Genomic DNA, 18,261 nt, shown 5'->3' with positions numbered 1-18,261 from the left:
GTATTGTTTATATGATTGAACTATTGACCTTTTATTCTTTTTAAAGATCTAGTACGATATTACACGAACAACTGACACGTTATTGGAAGTCACACTATTAGTACAAAGAAGAACCCCTTTATTTTTATGCTGATAGAGTTTTTCACTATCGATAACAATTAGTTTAGGCATTGACCATTGACACACCCCAATAGTGGTGTTATTAAAAATACATGCATATAAAATTGTTTGGAGGAATATACTCTGAAAAAAACATTATACTTTTAAATATTCCACCAATCAAGACTTGATAATGTTTATTTGAACTATAATTAATTAATACCTGAACGTTGTCAAGAAGCCAATGTCAGTTAATAAGAGCGAGCATCACGGATATTTCAAGATGAATCCGTGATCACTTTTCCCTTTTTGATGGACCAACCAATAATTAAATCATTAACAAACAAATAGATTAATATACAAGTAAAATATATATATATATATTTTGATGTTAGTAAAAGTTTTATACAATTTCACTATATCATTTCATCATAATCTACTCTTGAAAAAGTAACACAAATGTCGGATGAGCATGAGTTGGGTGAGACTTGTTTCTTATTTGACGCTAAATGTTGGTGGAATCATTTTTTGAATCCGAAGCTAATCGACCCTAGACTTGATTAAATATAATGTATACCATTTTTAGTAAAATATTCTCAATATTAATTATTATTATGTATGTAATTTGACATATGAAATAATATGGATATATATATATATTTTGTTAATTATATATATAAGATGAAAAAACTAGAGAATTAATGATACTTACGACCAAATAGACCATTACTCTATGCATAGTTGAATAAACATACATACAAATATGATGAATCAGTGACTATGAGATAGGTCGGGTCGGGTCATGCTTGTTGTCCCTTACTCGATTCTAAATATTATTCGAATCTAATTTTTGAACTCGAACACAACCCTAGACTCAATCAAACCTGACCATAATCAGACCCGATCATAATCGGGCCAAACTGGGTGAATAGATAGGGTCAGGTAAATGATGATAAATGATAGATAATGTACTGACACAATATATAAATATTACATCTTAAATACTAAATATATAATAAGTGAATAAAGTGATGTTATAATAGTATTATACGTGTCACATTAGCCGCATCTATTGGTAGTTTCACTTGGAACTGTTCCATATAGCAATTCTTGTTTCATGTTTAAGATTTCTACGTTGTCCATAACACACTCAATTGTCTTGTTTGCATGAACATCATGGATCATACTAGACAATTTGTCAAGAGTGTTAAACGTGTTGTAGTTAAGGTAAGATCCATAAGATATGTTGATATGAATGCCACATTTTCTAAAATATTTTTATATGATTTGAGATCTTTGATATCTGAATATTAAGATAGGTTTTGAACGAAGATGTTATTTTAAGCATAGTGTATCATAGGTTTGATTTATTTTTTTTAATTTGGTTTTTTGTTGTATTAATTGTATTTTCTGTTAATATATTTGTAGCATAGTGAATGATGAACTAGGGAAATTACAAGATCTATCTCGAGGAAATTGTCACTTTATCAACCAATGAAGATAAAAAAAATTGAATTTTTAATGCCCCTTTTGCATGGATTCATTTTTTTCTTTATTTTTGGATAATTCATTTGTTTACTTGAAGGTTGGAACTGCTGTGGTTACTAGAAGTGATGGAAGATTAGCATTGGGAAGAATTGGAGCTCTCTGTGACCAGGTATGCCATTTTTTGTATCACAACAACAATCAAGTCTTAATATCACTAGTTCGGGTCGGCTATATCAATCGAATAATCCATTGCCAATCCAAAATAAACTTTGTTACTTTTTTTCTTGTGTGACTGAAAGCTTTCTTTGCTGCAGCTGAAAGAACTAAATACAAATGGATATGAGGTTATATTGGTGACTTCAGGTGCAGTTGGTGTTGGCAGGCAAAGATTAAGATATCGCCGATTGTCTAATAGCAGGTTTCTGTGATACACGTAGTCTTATTCTCGCAAGTGAAGAGGCTGTTTTCGAGATTTGAACTCGTGAACTTCAAGTCATAAGAGTTTTCAAGAATTTTGTGGATTATTTAATTAGGATTAGACCAACATTGTGTTGAAGTAGTTTCTGCAAAAAATTCCTGTTTCTAATAATGAATTATAGAGTTTAAAAGATAGAAGAAGAAAACAATGAGCATTAAACAAAAGTATTAAATATTTTGCAGCTTTTCTGATCTTCAAAGGCCACAAGGTGATGATGATGATGGAAAAGCATGTGCAGCTGTTGGGCAGAGTAGTCTCATGGCTCTCTATGATACCATGTTTAGTCAGGTTCATACTAATACAATTGCTATTGTTTTAAATTGCTGTCGCAGCCAATTGCTACGGTTGCGAGCGGATAGTGATCATTGCAGTGTGAAAGTAAAAAAAATATTTCTGATATCTAGGCAGTCTGATAGGTCTGATAGGCCCAATGCAATTATGTTGCAGCCTAATGCAACCCAAATACAATCTGATGCGGTGAGGCCTGTTACGGTCGCATCATTGTGATTCGGTATCACACCGTATTTGCGGTTTGATGCGGTTGCAGCGGTCACCATAACCACAATATTATGTCCATATCATGTGGTGCGGTTCACAATTTGAAACACTAAGAATAACTTATTGACATCATATTATTTCCACATAATGATTTTAATATGTGATTTGGTTGGTGCAGCTTGATGTTACTTCATCCCAACTTCTTGTGAATGATGGGTTTTTTAGGGATGCAGCTTTCAGAAAACAGCTCTCAGACACTGTGAACTCATTATTACATTTAAGAGTTATACCAATTTTCAATGAAAATGATGCTGTTAGTACTAGGAAGGCACCATATGAGGTTTGCTTATTTTGCCTATACAATTTCATTTGAATTATTTTAGTTTTTGAATAAATATTCATTTTAGTCTATTATATTTTTCGACCTTACCAGTTTAGTTATTTAAAAATGAAAAGACTTAAAATGGTCCCAATTTTTTAAATGTAGGTCAAATTTGTCATTTTTAGTATGTTGTACAACACTTGGAAGGACTAATTTGACCCGAAAAAGAACTAATTTGACCCACGTTTGAAATTTTTGGGACCAAACTGGTAAGGTCGAAAAATATGAGGACTAAAATGAGTATTTACTCTTTTTTGTTACTACCAAGAGTATCCCTCACCCTGTTGCGTAAGAGACTAATCCCTTTCGGGGTTCGTGGCTGCCCCTCCCCAACAAGTGTGGTTCACAGGAATCGAACTCTCGACCTTAGGAATCCAGTTGGGCCTTACATCACTAGACCAACGTGTTGTTGGTATTTTGTTCCTAATTTGACTCTATGAAAAGATAACTTATTATTAGTTTGATTACTGTGTACAGGATTCTTCTGGTATATTTTGGGACAATGATAGTTTGGCTGGTCTATTGGCTTTGGAACTTAAAGCTGATCTTCTTGTTTTATTGAGTGATGTTGAAGGACTTTATAGTGGCCCTCCATCTGACCCAAAATCAAAGCTAATTCATACTTATGTCAAAGAAAAACATCAATCAGAAATTACCTTTGGAGATAAGTCAAGACTTGGAAGAGGGGGTATGACTGCTAAAGTTAATGCTGCTGTTTCTGCTGCTTATTCTGGCACCCCAGTCATTATTACTAGGTAACTTCATTTTTTTGTTGCGTTTGAGTCGGTCACTTGATATATGGTTCTCTATGGTATGGTACGAGTTTGGGTACGTAGTATGCGTATGTTACTCAATTAAATATTGGTACATTAGTGTTGGAAAGTAAGTCTCACATCGCCTACCTCATTGTCTTGGGAATGGTTTAAATACCTGTTGGGCTACTCCTCTCATTGCCAATTGGTTTTGAGATGGAACCTTAACATGCTATCAGAGCAAGAGCTCAACTTCTGTCCGGTTGTTATGGGCCAAAAGTGAGTCTCACATTGCTTACCTCAGTAGGTAAAAATCTAGTCTTTTTTTGTTTGACTATTGAAGGGAGTCATTATCTATCATATTAGACAAAGGATTATCTATTGAGTGATGTTTTCTAATGAACTAACTTGTAAAGGATTATTATTTTTCCATGGTTCTGTGAAACTGAATCAAGGGGTGTCTCATTCTTCTAAGTACAACACAATACATAGATGTTCCACCAATATCATGTTTGTTCTGCAGGAAAATGATTCCATTCCATGCTCATATTCGATGTTTGTTAGCAACAAGAAAAACTAAGTGTTCCATTATAAGTTTCAGCTATCTCTAACACAGTTCAAGCTATGAAAATTGATTCCGACTTTTGTTGTGAGAAACATACATTCTGTTATGATCTTTATTTACATTCACTTGTGAACTTTAGAAAAATAAGTAAATGCATGTATCACATAAGTACAAGCATGCAACATGCATATATATAGATATTTTTGTATTCTTACTGACTCCGAATTATATTCAAACCTCCTTTGAAGTGGTTATGTTACCGACAACATCATACGAGTGCTGCAAGGCGAAAGGATTGGCACTGTCTTTCATAAAGATGCACATTTGTGGATCAACACAAAGGAAGTGAGTGCGCGCGAAATGGCAGTTGCAGCACGTGATAGTTCTAGAAGACTTCAGGTAAGTACACATAAACATTCACTAAATTGAAAGACATTGTTTCATTTCATCAATGAATTCAAGTAGATAGTCTTGTTTGTATTACATAGAAGTTTTCGGTTTCAGGTGCTAAGTTCGGAAGAAAGGAGTAAAATATTGCTGGCAGTGGCTGATGCATTAGAGAATAATGAAAGTATGATAAGATCTGAAAATGAGGCTGATATTGTTGCTGCAGAAGGGGCTGGATATGAGAAACCACTAATATCGCGTTTATCCCTGAAGCCGGAGAAGGCAAGAACTTCATTGGTTACTAACTTGAATGAAATACCGAGATATCATTCCTAGGTTTCAGTTGTTACTGCTAAATAACACAAAGTATGAGCATGTTTGTCTGACCTTGATTTTGTATTTTCAGATCTCTAATCTTGCTAAGTCTGTTCGCATGCTGGCAGACATGGAAGAACCCATTGGTCAGATTTTAAAGAGAACTGAGGTTGATTTTAAGGATCTCTAATCTTGACAAGTCTACGTTTTAACCAGCTGTCACGATCCAAATTTAAGTTGCCCTTTGGTTTTTAGACGGAGTTTTTAAGATGCATGTAGAGATAAAAGATGAAAAGTACGAGAGATAGAAATAACTTGATTCGTTGTTAGAGAAGTTGTGAAATTTAGGTTGCTTTGTTCAATGATGTTGATCCTGAAAACAATGTTGTTACTGCTTTTGACAAAAAGAATGAATAACGCTATCAAAACTTGCATGATACTGTTTAACCCCAATTTTGACAGTTTTGATCACTGTTCTTTTTCCAGCTAGCAGATAATCTCACACTGGAGAAAATATCATGTCCTTTGGGTGTCATCCTGATTATATTCGAGTCTCGACCTGATGCACTTGTCCAGGTTAAGATACGATACACATTGTTTCCTCTTCATGCTGTTTCTCTAATAAGCATTAACAAAAACTACACATCTAATATATTCTGTCAACTTCTACTGATGAAGTTTGAGACTTTTTATAGTTGTAGTTAGTAGTGATATTTAGGATATTTTACTGAATCGATATATAGATAGCGGCATTGGCGATTCGAAGTGGCAATGGTTTACTTCTGAAAGGGGGAAAGGAAGCGAAACGATCAAACGAAGTCTTACACAAGGTATCTGTCTTGTTTAAGACTTTTGTTTAATTGAATTGAGATCAATCCATATTGTTTGTTCTTCCTTTGTCATATTTTTTGTGGTAAATTTATTTTCATTTTTTCCGTAACATTTCTTCATCGTTGTAGGTCATTACTTCAGCCATTCCGGATACAGTTGGTGACAAACTTATTGGACTTGTGACCACAAGAGAAGCAATTCCGGATCTCCTCAAGGTGGATATAAACGTAAAACTCTTCAAAATTATTTGTCTAAGATGATTTTCGACTAATTATGCTCCATCGCAGCTTCATGATGTGATCGATCTTGTGGTCCCCAGAGGCAGCAATGAGCTTGTTTCTCAAATCAAGGACACAACCAAGATTCCTGTTCTTGGTCATTCTGGTAATATATACACATATCGGTTTCCTTATTTGTGCTTACGATTACAAGCTAGAATTCCGTAAAACTGTTATTCTTTGTTGTGCAGATGGAATTTGTCATGTATATGTTGACAAAAAAGCTAATATTGATATGGCGAAGCAGATTATTAAGGATTCAAAGACTGATTATCCTGCAGCATGCAATGCAATGGTAATCATAGTTTATAACTTCATATCCTCAATTGCAATTCATGACTTAAATTGAATCTATAAACTGTTCTCACTAAAATATTGTGTGGTAATGTTCTTAGGAAACCCTTCTTATACATAAGGATCTGTCAACTAATGGTGGACTTGATCAACTTGTTGTTGAACTCAAAAATCAAGGTTTGGCTATAGTTGCAAATTGTAGTTCTTGTTTTCTTTTGAAATCATTTTTAACTTATTTTTATATCCTTTACATAATCAGAAGAATTTTGAAATGTTAGTTTTATGATATTGGTTTGTGTTCTTGTGTGAGAAATTATCTGGCAGTAAAATGTGCTTGATAAGGGATAAAAATGGACAACAATGTAATCTGTATTCAACCAAAACTATACACTTTCATGTGTTTAGAGATGTCAAGATAACTAATCTAGTGGAATTCTCTTGAATTATTTTTTTCTTGAAAACGACACAGAAAACATCATAAGACAATTTTTTTCTTTGGTTGCGGGTGGAGTTACTCCTACGAATAAATATGTACTGTTAATCTGTTATGGTAATCAAAGCGCAGTTTTGCCAGTGATATACCGAAGAAAAAAGGTGAACTATCATCATAAGTAATTTAAGCTTATCATTTTCTTCTGATGGTATCAGTTTGATGAAAGCATGAAGCTGAAAAATAAGTCGTTTTCTGCTAATTTTCTTTTCGCAATGATTGCTTAGACATCGACGGTGAAAACTCTGCTATTAAACTAGAAAATATGTATCACTAGGAATAACATGGCTGCTGCAAACTACTAATAATCTATTGGCAGGTGTTGAACTTTATGGTGGACCAAGAGCAAGTGCCTTATTAAACATTGCTGAATCAAGCTCATTCCATCATGAGTATAGTTCACTGGCTTGCACAATTGAGATTGTAGATGATGTATTTGCTGCTATTGATCACATATATCAACATGGAAGGCATGTTCAATCTCTCTGCATAATCTTCATTTTGATTCCTCTATATCATTAACATTATTATGCTTTTTTCGGGTAATGATTAACACTATTATGCGGAAAGTCCATTACTTTTTTCTTCCTGTTTATGCAGTTCACATACTGAATGCATTGTTACAGAAGACTTGGAAGTTGCTGAAACTTTCTTATGTCAAGTTGATAGGTAAGTCTAGAGTTTTGTTTATCATCAAATAGCACTCTTGCTTCAATACTTTTTCTACTCATAACTACTCAATGATGAGTTAGTCTTTTTTCCCGACTCGATGTTGCTGAGTGCTGATAGCGGACTACGCATTTTTTCTTTTATGTGCAAACAGTGCTGCTGTGTTCCACAATGCAAGTACAAGGTTTTGCGACGGAGCACGCTTCGGACTCGGTGCAGAGGTAATGTATCTTCCAGAAAACACATTCCAGTAGCAGCATGGTTAATTTATTTTCTCAACTGCTGGTGGTTTTATGAACTTTTGATCAGGTTGGAATAAGCACGGGTCGAATCCATGCTCGAGGTCCGGTAGGAGTTGAAGGATTGTTAACAAATAGATGGTATGGAATTCTGAAATGTCTCTTGATTTTTGCTCAAAAGAAAATACATTGCCAACTGAAATAAGAAAATCTGCAATTATTGACCATTCTGCAAACAATTGTGCTTGTACCTTGATCTTTAGGTGTCTGTTTTTTCTTTTATGTTACATTTACTTTCTAGTCATTAGTGATTTGTGCATGGATACTATTAGGACTTAAACACGTGAGGAGAGCCCAACTCAAACGGCTAATCTATTAGGTGGAAAGTCTCATTGCTTAAGTATCACATTGAGTTTATTATGATCCTCAATGTGGGGGCTCTTAACATTGCCGCCCCTTTTAAGGACCAACGTCCACGGCGGCTTTCACTCTATCGACACTAACCTGATGATAGCCCTTTCTCTTTTAGCAGCTACACTCACCAATCAGTATTTAGTAATATACCTTAATCCAGCATATAGATAGCCCTTTCTGTGACGCAACTCTAAGTGAAAACACAAATTGTTAGGACTTAAATACACGAGGACAGTCCAACCCAAAAGATTAGTCTATTAGGTGGGAGAGCCTCATGACTTAAGTATCACATTGAGTTTGAAATTTTACTCAACGTGAAACTCCTAACAGATACATATGCAAATAGGCCTTATATCCATACAAGATTTACTACTCAATCAGCACATGACAAACATTTTAAGTAATTCTTTTTGTCAAATTCTATATTGTTTCATTACCTTTTCTTCATTCATGATTAATTTTTTGTTATATGTTTAAATTAAGCTAGACTAAAACCATAGAATATAATGCAGGATACTAAGAGGGAATGGCCAAGTTGTTGATGGTGATAGAGGGGTCACTTATAGTCACAAGGAATTGCCTATAAAAGCATAGCTTTTCAGCTTTATAGAGATTATTACTACAAGCTACTTTGGTCTATGGATTATTTTTGTGCAACTTATTAGTCCAACAACTTTTTTTTGTTCTCTATTTTAATACACAGAAATTGTTGTGATATTTATCCCCTTCTATAAAAAATAATCCTATAAAAAATAAATTCTAGATTTATAAGTATTCTTAACATTATCAACATGATCTAGAAAGAAATTTTCAGCCAAATTGTAATAGTTTTTTTTCCTTCTATCTTGATTGATAGAGCTTTGTGTCCACTAACTTCCAGGTCATTATAATTGTTATGGAACAAAGGTTTAGGCAAAAATGTTGGATCATTATATGACTCATGATCCAATTAATTTTATGATTGGATCATTGAAATATAACATGTTGGATCATTAGTCAAGTAACATGTTGTTGTAGCATTATTAATAATAGAGGATTCAATTTCCTTCACTAAATCAATAAATTTATAAACTTGTAGATTGATTTAGTAAATGAAGATTAAATATAGCTTATAACTTTAAATTAGGGTTATTAGCTTTTCAAAAAAAAAAACATATAGATTTTGAAAAGTAGCTTTAATTTGTCTATGGATTAAATGTGAAAAGACATAGTGAAACATCACTATCATCACCCTCCCATATTTAAGAGTTTAAAATTTGCGCACTAACAGTGTAAATCATCCACCATTAATTTGTATTACTTTTATTTGAGAGTCAATATTAAATACTAAATTAATGGTGAGTGATTTACTCACAGTGTAAAAAACATTTTTATCTGTATACATATTAAATCTCATATTTATATCCTTAATATCATTAAATAAACTAGTGATATGAATTATCCTAAACAAAGATTTTGGATATGAAAATCACATATTCAAAATGATAGATGTCAAGATAGAACTACTTACAAAAAATGAATGAGATACTTGTAACTAGTGTTGGCAATTAAGGCCGCCTTGCCCATGTTCACATAACGCCCACCAAAATTAGGATGAGCATAGACATACCCATTTTTAAATATAGATGCACAATGTGACAATAAGATTCAAAACATAGATGTCCAGTGTACAATAGGATTCAAAACACAAAACATAACAAATTGTTTTGTATAAACCGAACATGTATTTAATGGGTAAAATATTATATTTTGGAAAATTGATACACTGTACTCAAGTGGTAAAAACATGAATTACTCTTAATATACTTGGCTCATCAAATTTCTTATTGTAGTATTCAATGCCCTGCCCGCCCTTGGACAAAAATGGCATATTGGACAGACATTTTAGGACGGATGAACACATTTTTCATGTCCTGCCTGCCCAAAATGTTCGGGCAGGCCCCATGGGCATTGCCCAAATTGTGAATGATACTTATAACTTAACAACAGATACCATTTTCTATACAGAAAGACTTTCTGAACAACAGGAACCAAACACTACCAATATTGTATGTTATAGAAGGATGGTTCTTGTTGGAATGAGCAAGTTGATGAGAAAGAAATGAATAACTAGTTCACAAAGTAATTATTAAATCTTTGATGACATAAAAAATGATAACATTGTATTTCCATAAATGTCAATCTCAGAAATTCAGGACTAACACAAGTCTTCTCTTCAAGTTTCAATACTGATTGAAGGGTGAATAGTGCTTTCACCAACTCACTTTTCTTAAAACTATTAGTTTATTCTAACAATCCTCATATGATATAATATAACACAGGCAGGAACATGCTTGTATAGCAAAAACAAGGGTTTTGTCCAAATTCATAATCTCCCCAGTATAAAAAAGTATCTAGATTTTAGATTTTTAAAATCATTTCTCGACGAAGTTCTTCAAGTTCTTCAGCCACTCCAAGTATTCCTTGTTGTCTTTGCTGAACATGTATTCCTGCAAGAAGTTCGTTGTGCTGGGTTTGATCCCTCGGATTTCAAGATACTTGTGAAAAGCCTTTTGCAGATTTTCATCCAAATCACTGTAAAAAAATGGAACAGAAATAGTCAGAAAATGGAAAAGGGGTATTATATGATAAAATTAGATAGTACAATATATTAATGGAATGCTTACTTAAACTCGGGTCCCTCATATGCAAGCTGTTCTTCGGATTCCTCAGGCTGCTTTACTGACAAGCTATCGATGGAAATCTCATCAGGGAAAGCAGTCACACCAAATTCCAGAGACACCCCACTTTTTCCTTTGAAAACACTCACAACCAAAGGAATGCTAGCTTCATAACCATGCTTCTCGCCATCATGATCATCATCATCACCTTCGTTTTCCTCAGGCCCTACATTAGGGATGTCAACTTGAACTTTGATAGTTTCATCCTGATATTGTCTATTAAGTTGTATGGTTCTTTCACCAGGGTTGTCCTCAATCTCGAAAGGAAAATCATCTGGGATTTCAATCTGTAGAAGTTATCGATGAGATACAATCAACTCAACTGATGATCCAACATGACTGAATACTATAAGCTTTTTTATTGAACAAACACAACCAATTACATTACCCATACAATTATACCCCGACTATAACCACATCGGATATATATCTTAAACAGGAAAATTCCATCTTATATTTTTTACATTAGGATAAGATGTCAGCATCAGGCAAATTAATCAGCAAAGAGGTAAATTATAGATCGAAGGTTGAATCCAAAAAATTGGTGGTAGGTACGTACCGATTTATTTATTTATAGACATGCTCGAATCTTGTCATAATGATGAACAATTTCAACATTGTAATTTCTTATTGTGAGACGTTTTATTGCCATGTTTAACAATTTCAGCTCATTTTATGTCAAATGTCATGAATAAATTTGTGTTTTTAAAATTTATAACATATATGTACCTTAGATTTACGGAAAATGTCATATTCCATATCAGTATGGGGTACTGGCACAGTACCCATATCCGGGCGGCCAAGCATGTAAGATAGAAACTGCAACGCAACCAACCCAATTTTGTGGAAAAGGGAACAACATGCCCCGTTAACCATAGATGGAAACATGAAACAGATAAAACCCATAACCTAATTACACTCTAAACTATTTCACTTCATTCATATCAACTATCAAGAAAACACGGAGAACATCAAATCACATCAACGGAAACCAGAAACAGCAAACAAGTACTTTCGTGATTTCCACAACTCGTGAGGAACGTAGGCAAAATTCACCACCACCAACAACCAAACCACGCCCCCACGAGTCATTCTGACAGCATTTTGCTCAATCAATAGGGCAAATTAAAATTACTTGCATACCCATTTTCTATTAATACTCTCACTAACCAAGAAATAGCAAAATTATCATTTCTAGTACTTGAAATTATAAATCCCAATCATACTAATCCCTAAAATTGCACATTTGCAACCATCAATTATAATAATAAGAAACTAATTAACCAACAGATTATACTTTCAAATTTCAATGATTTCACAATCTCAAGGACTAAAATGATAATTTCTTAAAAGATAAAACTTTCATATGGAAAATGCAAAGTTGAACCTAAAGATACAAACTTTAAATAAACACAGAGAAATTAAAGACTAAAAAATAGGTTTAAAGAAAAATTACTTGACGCTGAGCATTATCATCTTCAAGGGCACAATTGATCTCAGAATCAAGGACTTGGGTGAGATTATCATCTGCACTGGTCTTCGTTGCAAAGCTTTTACACGCTACTGTTGTTATCTTCATGTGAGAGATTTCAACATTTCTAAAGCGATTGGTGAGAAAGCTGTGGAAGGTTCTGGAAGAAGAAGAAGATGATGATGATGATGTGAGGGTACTGCGTGATGTTAACGGTAACGCGAATGAGGTGGCGCGGCGAGATGCGAGTGGTAGCACGGATGAGGAAGCGCGGCGGAGAACGGCGGAGATGGCCATTGAGATGGTGGTGGGATTTTGAAGAACAAAGGAAAAGGTGTGAAGGGTTTAACACTAGGGTTTTAGACTTTAGGGTTTTATGTACTATAATTCAATAATTTTATTATATACTATTGAATTATAACCTTAAGAAAATTATTGAATTATTAATGAGTTGAGATAAAAAAAAATGGTAAAGTTTATGCATTATCAATACTAGTGTGATGACATGTACTTTATATTTGTTGATATACATTTTTTACCTTTTTTCTATCAAATATTTAAGTTTTATATATTTTATTTTGGTAAATTCTTTAAAATTAAATATTCTTTATATTCTTTAAGGGAACATTAACAAGTATCCTAAAGATATTAATTAAGGAAGACAAAATAGGAAAAGAAAATGATGTTTTAATATACCAAGAAATGATGAACTTAATTTTCCTTATTTTGTATTCATGATGTTTTAATATACCAAGAAATGATGAACTTAATTATAAAGTTTGCAAGAGTGAAGTTTATATATCATAGACTTAACCTAAAGTACATTATGATCATACTACAAAATCTACAAATAAATATATCCTCACTTTATAGAAAAACTCACTTTAGATGAACCTTCTCCACCTTTAACAATGTTAATTAGGTACTCAATCTCATTTGAAACTTCTTTCATTGAAGGCCTTTTTTGCCTTTGTTCATCTAAGCATGCAGCTGCAAGATAACCCAATGATTTCATTGTATCCAATTCTAAATTGTTAACTCCTTCTTTAAGCAATGGATCAATCAAATCCAATAACTTGTCTTCAATCATTTTCTTCTTACCATACACTGCTAAGTTAACATTCTCTTGTTCTCTATTGAAATCAATAGCTTTTTGTGCTGTGAGTAGTTCCATTAGCACGACTCCGAAGCTGTAAACATCGCTCTTATCGGTTAATTGAAAGTTCCTATAGTACTCAGGGTCGAGATAGCCAAGTGTTCCTTGTGCACTAGTTAGGATATGGCTCTTGTTCTCTTCAGCTAATTCTACAAGTCTAGATAGGCCAAAGTCCGAAACTTTTGCGTCAAGCTTTTCATCGAGAAGAATATTGCTCGATTTCACGTCGCGGTGGTAAATTGGAGGCACGGCAGCAGAGTGAAGATATGAAAGCCCTTCAGCTGTTTGGTGTGCAATTTTGAGTCTATTATGCCATTTCAGGGGTTGCCTTGTGTCCGAAGGTATCCGATGAAGGTACTCGAAAAGTGTCCCATTGGCAACATACTCATAAATTAGCAAAGGGTGTTCAAGTTCCAAACAACAACCAAGGAGTCTCACTAGGCTCCTATGGTTTACTTGGCATAGTATTCGAACCTCGTTTTGTATTTGATCAATGCCTTTCGTGTTTCCGAGCTTGGCGCGCTTGATCGCGATGATTGCTCCATCATCAAAAGTACCTTTGAATACTTCACCAAATGCACCTGATCCAAGGAGATTTTCTTGAGAGAAATTGTTGGTTGCTTTCTTTATTTCCTTGCTGGTGAAGATCCTTGATGATAAAGCATTAGCTTTGGTATTTGAAACTTCTTTCATCTTTTTCTTCATTTTGGTATTTTGTGTTTGCTTCTTCAATTGATCATTATGCTTCTTATAGAAAAGTACTCCAACTATTATTCCAATTGAGACTATAACTCCCAAAGAAGCAGCCACTGCTGAAAACAACAAAGTTTATGAAAAGGGAGCATATAAATTATTAAATAGTGGCCAATTACTAGGAGGAAAATTGCATTTTGCCAAAGAAAAATATTGTGTTTTGAAACTTAGTTAACATCCTGAAATGTGTCCTTTCATACCTATGAATATAGCATATCACCCACAAGCTTAAATACTCCTGCAGTATTTTATTTCTCATAAAGGGGAGCCTTCCGCAACTCAAACCCGTGACAGTAGTTTAATGGTAGCAACTCGTGGGTAAAGTGACTATTTATTCGTGAGGTCAAAGAAGTCGAGTGTTTAATAGTGAACTATATGATTGATTTATTAGTGCATACCTGCCATGAGCATTTTCTTCTTTTTCTTAACTTTGCAGTGTTTGTCTTTTTTATGTCCTGAGCACTTTGTATCTGCATATGCTCAAAAGAAAAGAAAACAAGAAATGATTCATGAGAGGCAAATAGTTTACATTTTTCTAGGCTATGAGCAATTGTGGATTTGAAGGAAATAAGGCGAATTTCCCACAAATATTCTCACATTAGAGACAATTATATTCAAGCCGACAACATCCATAGGTATGTGGTCTCCCAACAAGTATTTTTTCGATCTATGAAACTCGAATCCGAAATCTTATTTAATAGAAATGAAGCATGTACCACTTAAACCAATACCCTAATACCCTTCTGTACTTATAAACAAGTTTGATATTGGTGTTGTTACTTCAAAGGAAATATTTAACCATTGCAATAATCTTCACAATGAAAAAAAAAATGATAATAATACTTCTATAATCTTAAAGCTTTTTTTTTGTCAAAACAAACCTCATTTTTTTTGTAAAAAGAAATGTTATTTTAATGTATAAAAATTAAAATACAAACATATTTAACATAATCAATTTTTTATAAGCACTTTTGCAGCCATTAAAGTTTACTTATTTGTACCATTAACTTTATTACAATAACATGAATATTTCAATTTTATGAAAAGTAATGTGAACATATATTAATAGTAAAGGTTACTTGAGTGCTTATTGAATAATTTTTTAAATAATCTAAAACAAACTTTTTTTTAATTTATCTCATAAGTTTATTGAAAAAATTATAAGAAGATTGAAAGTTATTTTCATAAGGCTTTTTTAGCCTAAAAAAGTTCTTCTAAAAGTATCAAACCTTAATTTCATAACTTTATGTTAATATCATGTTCTCCTAAGATCAAGTAACTTCTTTAGTTCTATATGGTTATTAAACATGGGATGTTGATTCAGTCTATTAAGATATTGGGTAGTAAGTTAGATCATTTGACTCGGTTCATATCAAAAAATATATCAAATTTATAATATAACACTGTTTAATAATTTTTTATTCCAAATATAAAAATTTATTATTGTACAAATATATGATCAAACAATCAACATACGAGATTTACCACAACAAAATGTTACAAGTAAATTAAAAATATGATCATACAATATAATTCTTACGTTTTAATCACAACAAAAACACACAAATAATAGACATAGGTTAAAGAACTACGTTTTTTTTTTTGCGATTGTCATTTTGAGGTATTTTAAAATTAAATGAACCAACCAAATTAACAATTCAATTATCCAAATAACAGAAAGAGGAAAGCACTCGGTCTCTAGTCAAATAGGTTAGACCGATCTATCCAAACCGAGTTTAATAACTATATATAGATGTCCACAAATAAAAAGTTGGTATATGTTGAAGATTAATTCTCAAGTTTGAAACACTTTGAACTTACTTTGAGTTAAAGGTTGACACAATCCATTTGTAGGGTCCCATTTGAATGTAGCATTGCATAAGCACCTTTTCACTCCACCACTTGTAGGACCCACCACACATTGTGAGTTCACAACTTCCTTGCAATCCATTGGTCCCTTACAAATCGGTTCCATTGGTACCACCCACTCTATCGCTATCCCTGGCTCCGGCCACCGTTTCCCCGGCGGCGCCACCGTACCATTGAAATCCACAAAACTCTGATAAGCAGCACAACCTCCACCATGAACCCCAATCACATACTCTTTCCGCACCCCGCCAGTCTTGTACTCGCAGCACGTGCTCACGCGCCCGCACGCGCCAACGCCGGGGTTATCCGAGATGTAGTTGTGGCATAAGCTATTAATTGTGCAGTTCATCAGAGGCGGCGCGTGTGGCGCGTTCAGTGTACAGTTGAACTCAAAGATGGTGTTGCCGGCAGCTATGCTAAAAGGAAGGGTCTCATTCAGGTGCAAGCCTTCGCTGCGGAAGTCCGTAGACACGCACACGCCTCTATCAAGTATAGCGGGCCGGATTATGATCCTACGTGTAATCAAATCAATGGACCGTATCATGTACGACGATCCAGCAAGTGCATCAAACCATAGCATACCCGTGGTGCATCGGATCTTGTACCATGGGTCTCCACATCCTGGTCCAATACTTAATGGATATGGAACCGGGTTTGGACCACAATTCCCACACCGCGGTGCGGCCATGGCGCATGATAGCAATAGTACAACAATTGTGAATACTAACGTTGTAATCTTATGTTTCTCCATTACACTAAGAAGTAAGCAATTGCTACTATATATGTAGTGTTACTATGTTATATATTTTATTTTATGTTAATAGTCTTTTTTTTGTTTCTCACCGGTATTCTCGCACTGGAGGTAATCCTGTCCGAGTCGGGAATATCCACAGGTATGTGGAGCTAACTCTCCAAGCGGGCATTTTTTCCATCCACAAAACTCGAACCCGAATTCTTGCTTAAGGGAAATCAAGCATGTATCACTTGAATCAGAATGGAAAATTTATTACAAAATCAAGAAATTAAGCATGGGAGTGGTGTGCAACTAGATATATGCATGTAGGGGAATGTGAAATTTGCCGTGCTATTCTATAAGTTTGTGCATTTTTATGAGAATTATATAGTATATGGTAATTTATAAGAAGAATAAGACTATAATATGATGAAAATGAGGCAATAGATTAATGGAATGTGTACGTATAAAGATCTAGGAAATATTGCACGTATCTGATATAGGTATTATCAAAGTTTATCTTTCACTTTTCTAAGAAAGATATGCATGTTTCCTTCTTGGCATGGCTAGTTATGCTCACGAAAACCCAAACAAGTATTAATTCATATCACTTTGTTATGGTCTCCAACCTCGTTGCTTTGTTAATTGGGTTTTTAATTTGGGTAATTTTATTTATACCTTATATCAAACTTTGGAGGTAACTCGTGGGACATGAATTATGTGGTTAAAAGCGTTCATCAAAACTTAAGTGATTGGTTTATCATTGACATTCACTCTACTATTGTTTCACTTCCTAGTACTTATTGGGTTAAACTAGAGCTTAGTTTCTTGAAACTAAATGTGGATGGTAGCTTTAGATTGGACGATAGCTTCGGTTATGGTGGTTGAGTCATCCATAATCATGATGGTTATTGAATTTCAAGGTTTGTAGCCAATTTTGGATTTGGGATTCTCATTATTGCTGAAGTCAAATCTATAAATTATGGCTTAAGATTAGCTTGGCAAATGGATCAACATTCTATTATCTTGGAAAGTGACTATCTTAAAGCAATTCATATATTCACTATGGATTTGCACGTTCGCACTTATCCTCTTGCTCAATTTGTCAAGAACATTCGCATACTGCTTGCGAAGGATTGGGTTGTACTCTTTCATCATTTTCTTGAGGGGGTAACAAGCTTGTAGATTTTATGTCTAGGATTAGGCCTTCAACTCTTGATTGCTTATATGTTTGGGATTTTGTGCCTACTGAGGCATCTCAGATCTTAGACATGGATCTCTTCCTTGTTCCTTAGTTGCTTTGTTCTATTTCTGATGTACCAAAAAAAAACTTTACCCACCCTATTTTTCTAATTACTTTTCACCTAAATTTCCCTTAAC

At 34.0% G+C, this 18,261-nt stretch overlaps 3 protein-coding genes across 5 annotated transcripts; 1 reads left to right on the top strand and 2 right to left on the bottom strand.

The window, feature by feature from the left end:
* On the top strand, positions 1,176 to 8,866 carry LOC109352704 (delta-1-pyrroline-5-carboxylate synthase-like). Of its 2 annotated transcripts, none has more exons than XM_019594880.1 (20): positions 1,176 to 1,326; positions 1,685 to 1,756; positions 1,902 to 2,005; positions 2,248 to 2,353; positions 2,742 to 2,903; positions 3,423 to 3,700; positions 4,511 to 4,661; positions 4,767 to 4,931; positions 5,056 to 5,133; positions 5,451 to 5,540; positions 5,708 to 5,794; positions 5,924 to 6,010; positions 6,083 to 6,179; positions 6,265 to 6,368; positions 6,469 to 6,544; positions 7,177 to 7,327; positions 7,458 to 7,526; positions 7,681 to 7,747; positions 7,836 to 7,906; positions 8,692 to 8,866. In XM_019594880.1, the coding sequence occupies exons 1-20, from the start codon at positions 1,267 to 1,269 to the stop codon at positions 8,771 to 8,773; spliced, it is 2,157 nt and encodes a 718-aa protein (XP_019450425.1). In that variant the 5' UTR covers positions 1,176 to 1,266; the 3' UTR covers positions 8,774 to 8,866. The 2 variants fall into 2 exon arrangements, with proteins under 2 accessions (XP_019450425.1, XP_019450424.1); XM_019594879.1 differs by having other exon boundaries at positions 3,405 to 3,700.
* Positions 10,320 to 12,747, bottom strand: LOC109352602 (uncharacterized protein At2g39795, mitochondrial-like). 2 transcript variants are annotated; one of them, XM_019594711.1, is made up of 4 exons: positions 12,356 to 12,747; positions 10,846 to 11,186; positions 10,575 to 10,753; positions 10,320 to 10,526 (listed from the first exon to the last, which is right to left on the bottom strand). In XM_019594711.1, the coding sequence occupies exons 1-3, from the start codon at positions 12,665 to 12,667 to the stop codon at positions 10,594 to 10,596; spliced, it is 813 nt and encodes a 270-aa protein (XP_019450256.1). In that variant the 5' UTR covers positions 12,668 to 12,747; the 3' UTR covers positions 10,320 to 10,526; positions 10,575 to 10,593. The 2 variants fall into 2 exon arrangements, with proteins under 2 accessions (XP_019450256.1, XP_019450255.1); XM_019594710.1 differs by having other exon boundaries at positions 10,320 to 10,753.
* LOC109352983 (wall-associated receptor kinase-like 20) lies at positions 13,191 to 16,899 on the bottom strand. The gene is made up of 3 exons (XM_019595170.1): positions 16,101 to 16,899; positions 14,678 to 14,749; positions 13,191 to 14,338 (listed from the first exon to the last, which is right to left on the bottom strand). The coding sequence occupies exons 1-3, from the start codon at positions 16,897 to 16,899 to the stop codon at positions 13,233 to 13,235; spliced, it is 1,977 nt and encodes a 658-aa protein (XP_019450715.1). The 3' UTR covers positions 13,191 to 13,232.

This window comes from Lupinus angustifolius, chromosome LG07, assembly GCF_001865875.1.
Source record: "Lupinus angustifolius cultivar Tanjil chromosome LG07, LupAngTanjil_v1.0, whole genome shotgun sequence".
Lineage (NCBI taxonomy): Eukaryota > Viridiplantae > Streptophyta > Magnoliopsida > Fabales > Fabaceae > Lupinus > Lupinus angustifolius.
This window is presented reverse-complemented; position numbering and strand designations above follow the sequence as displayed.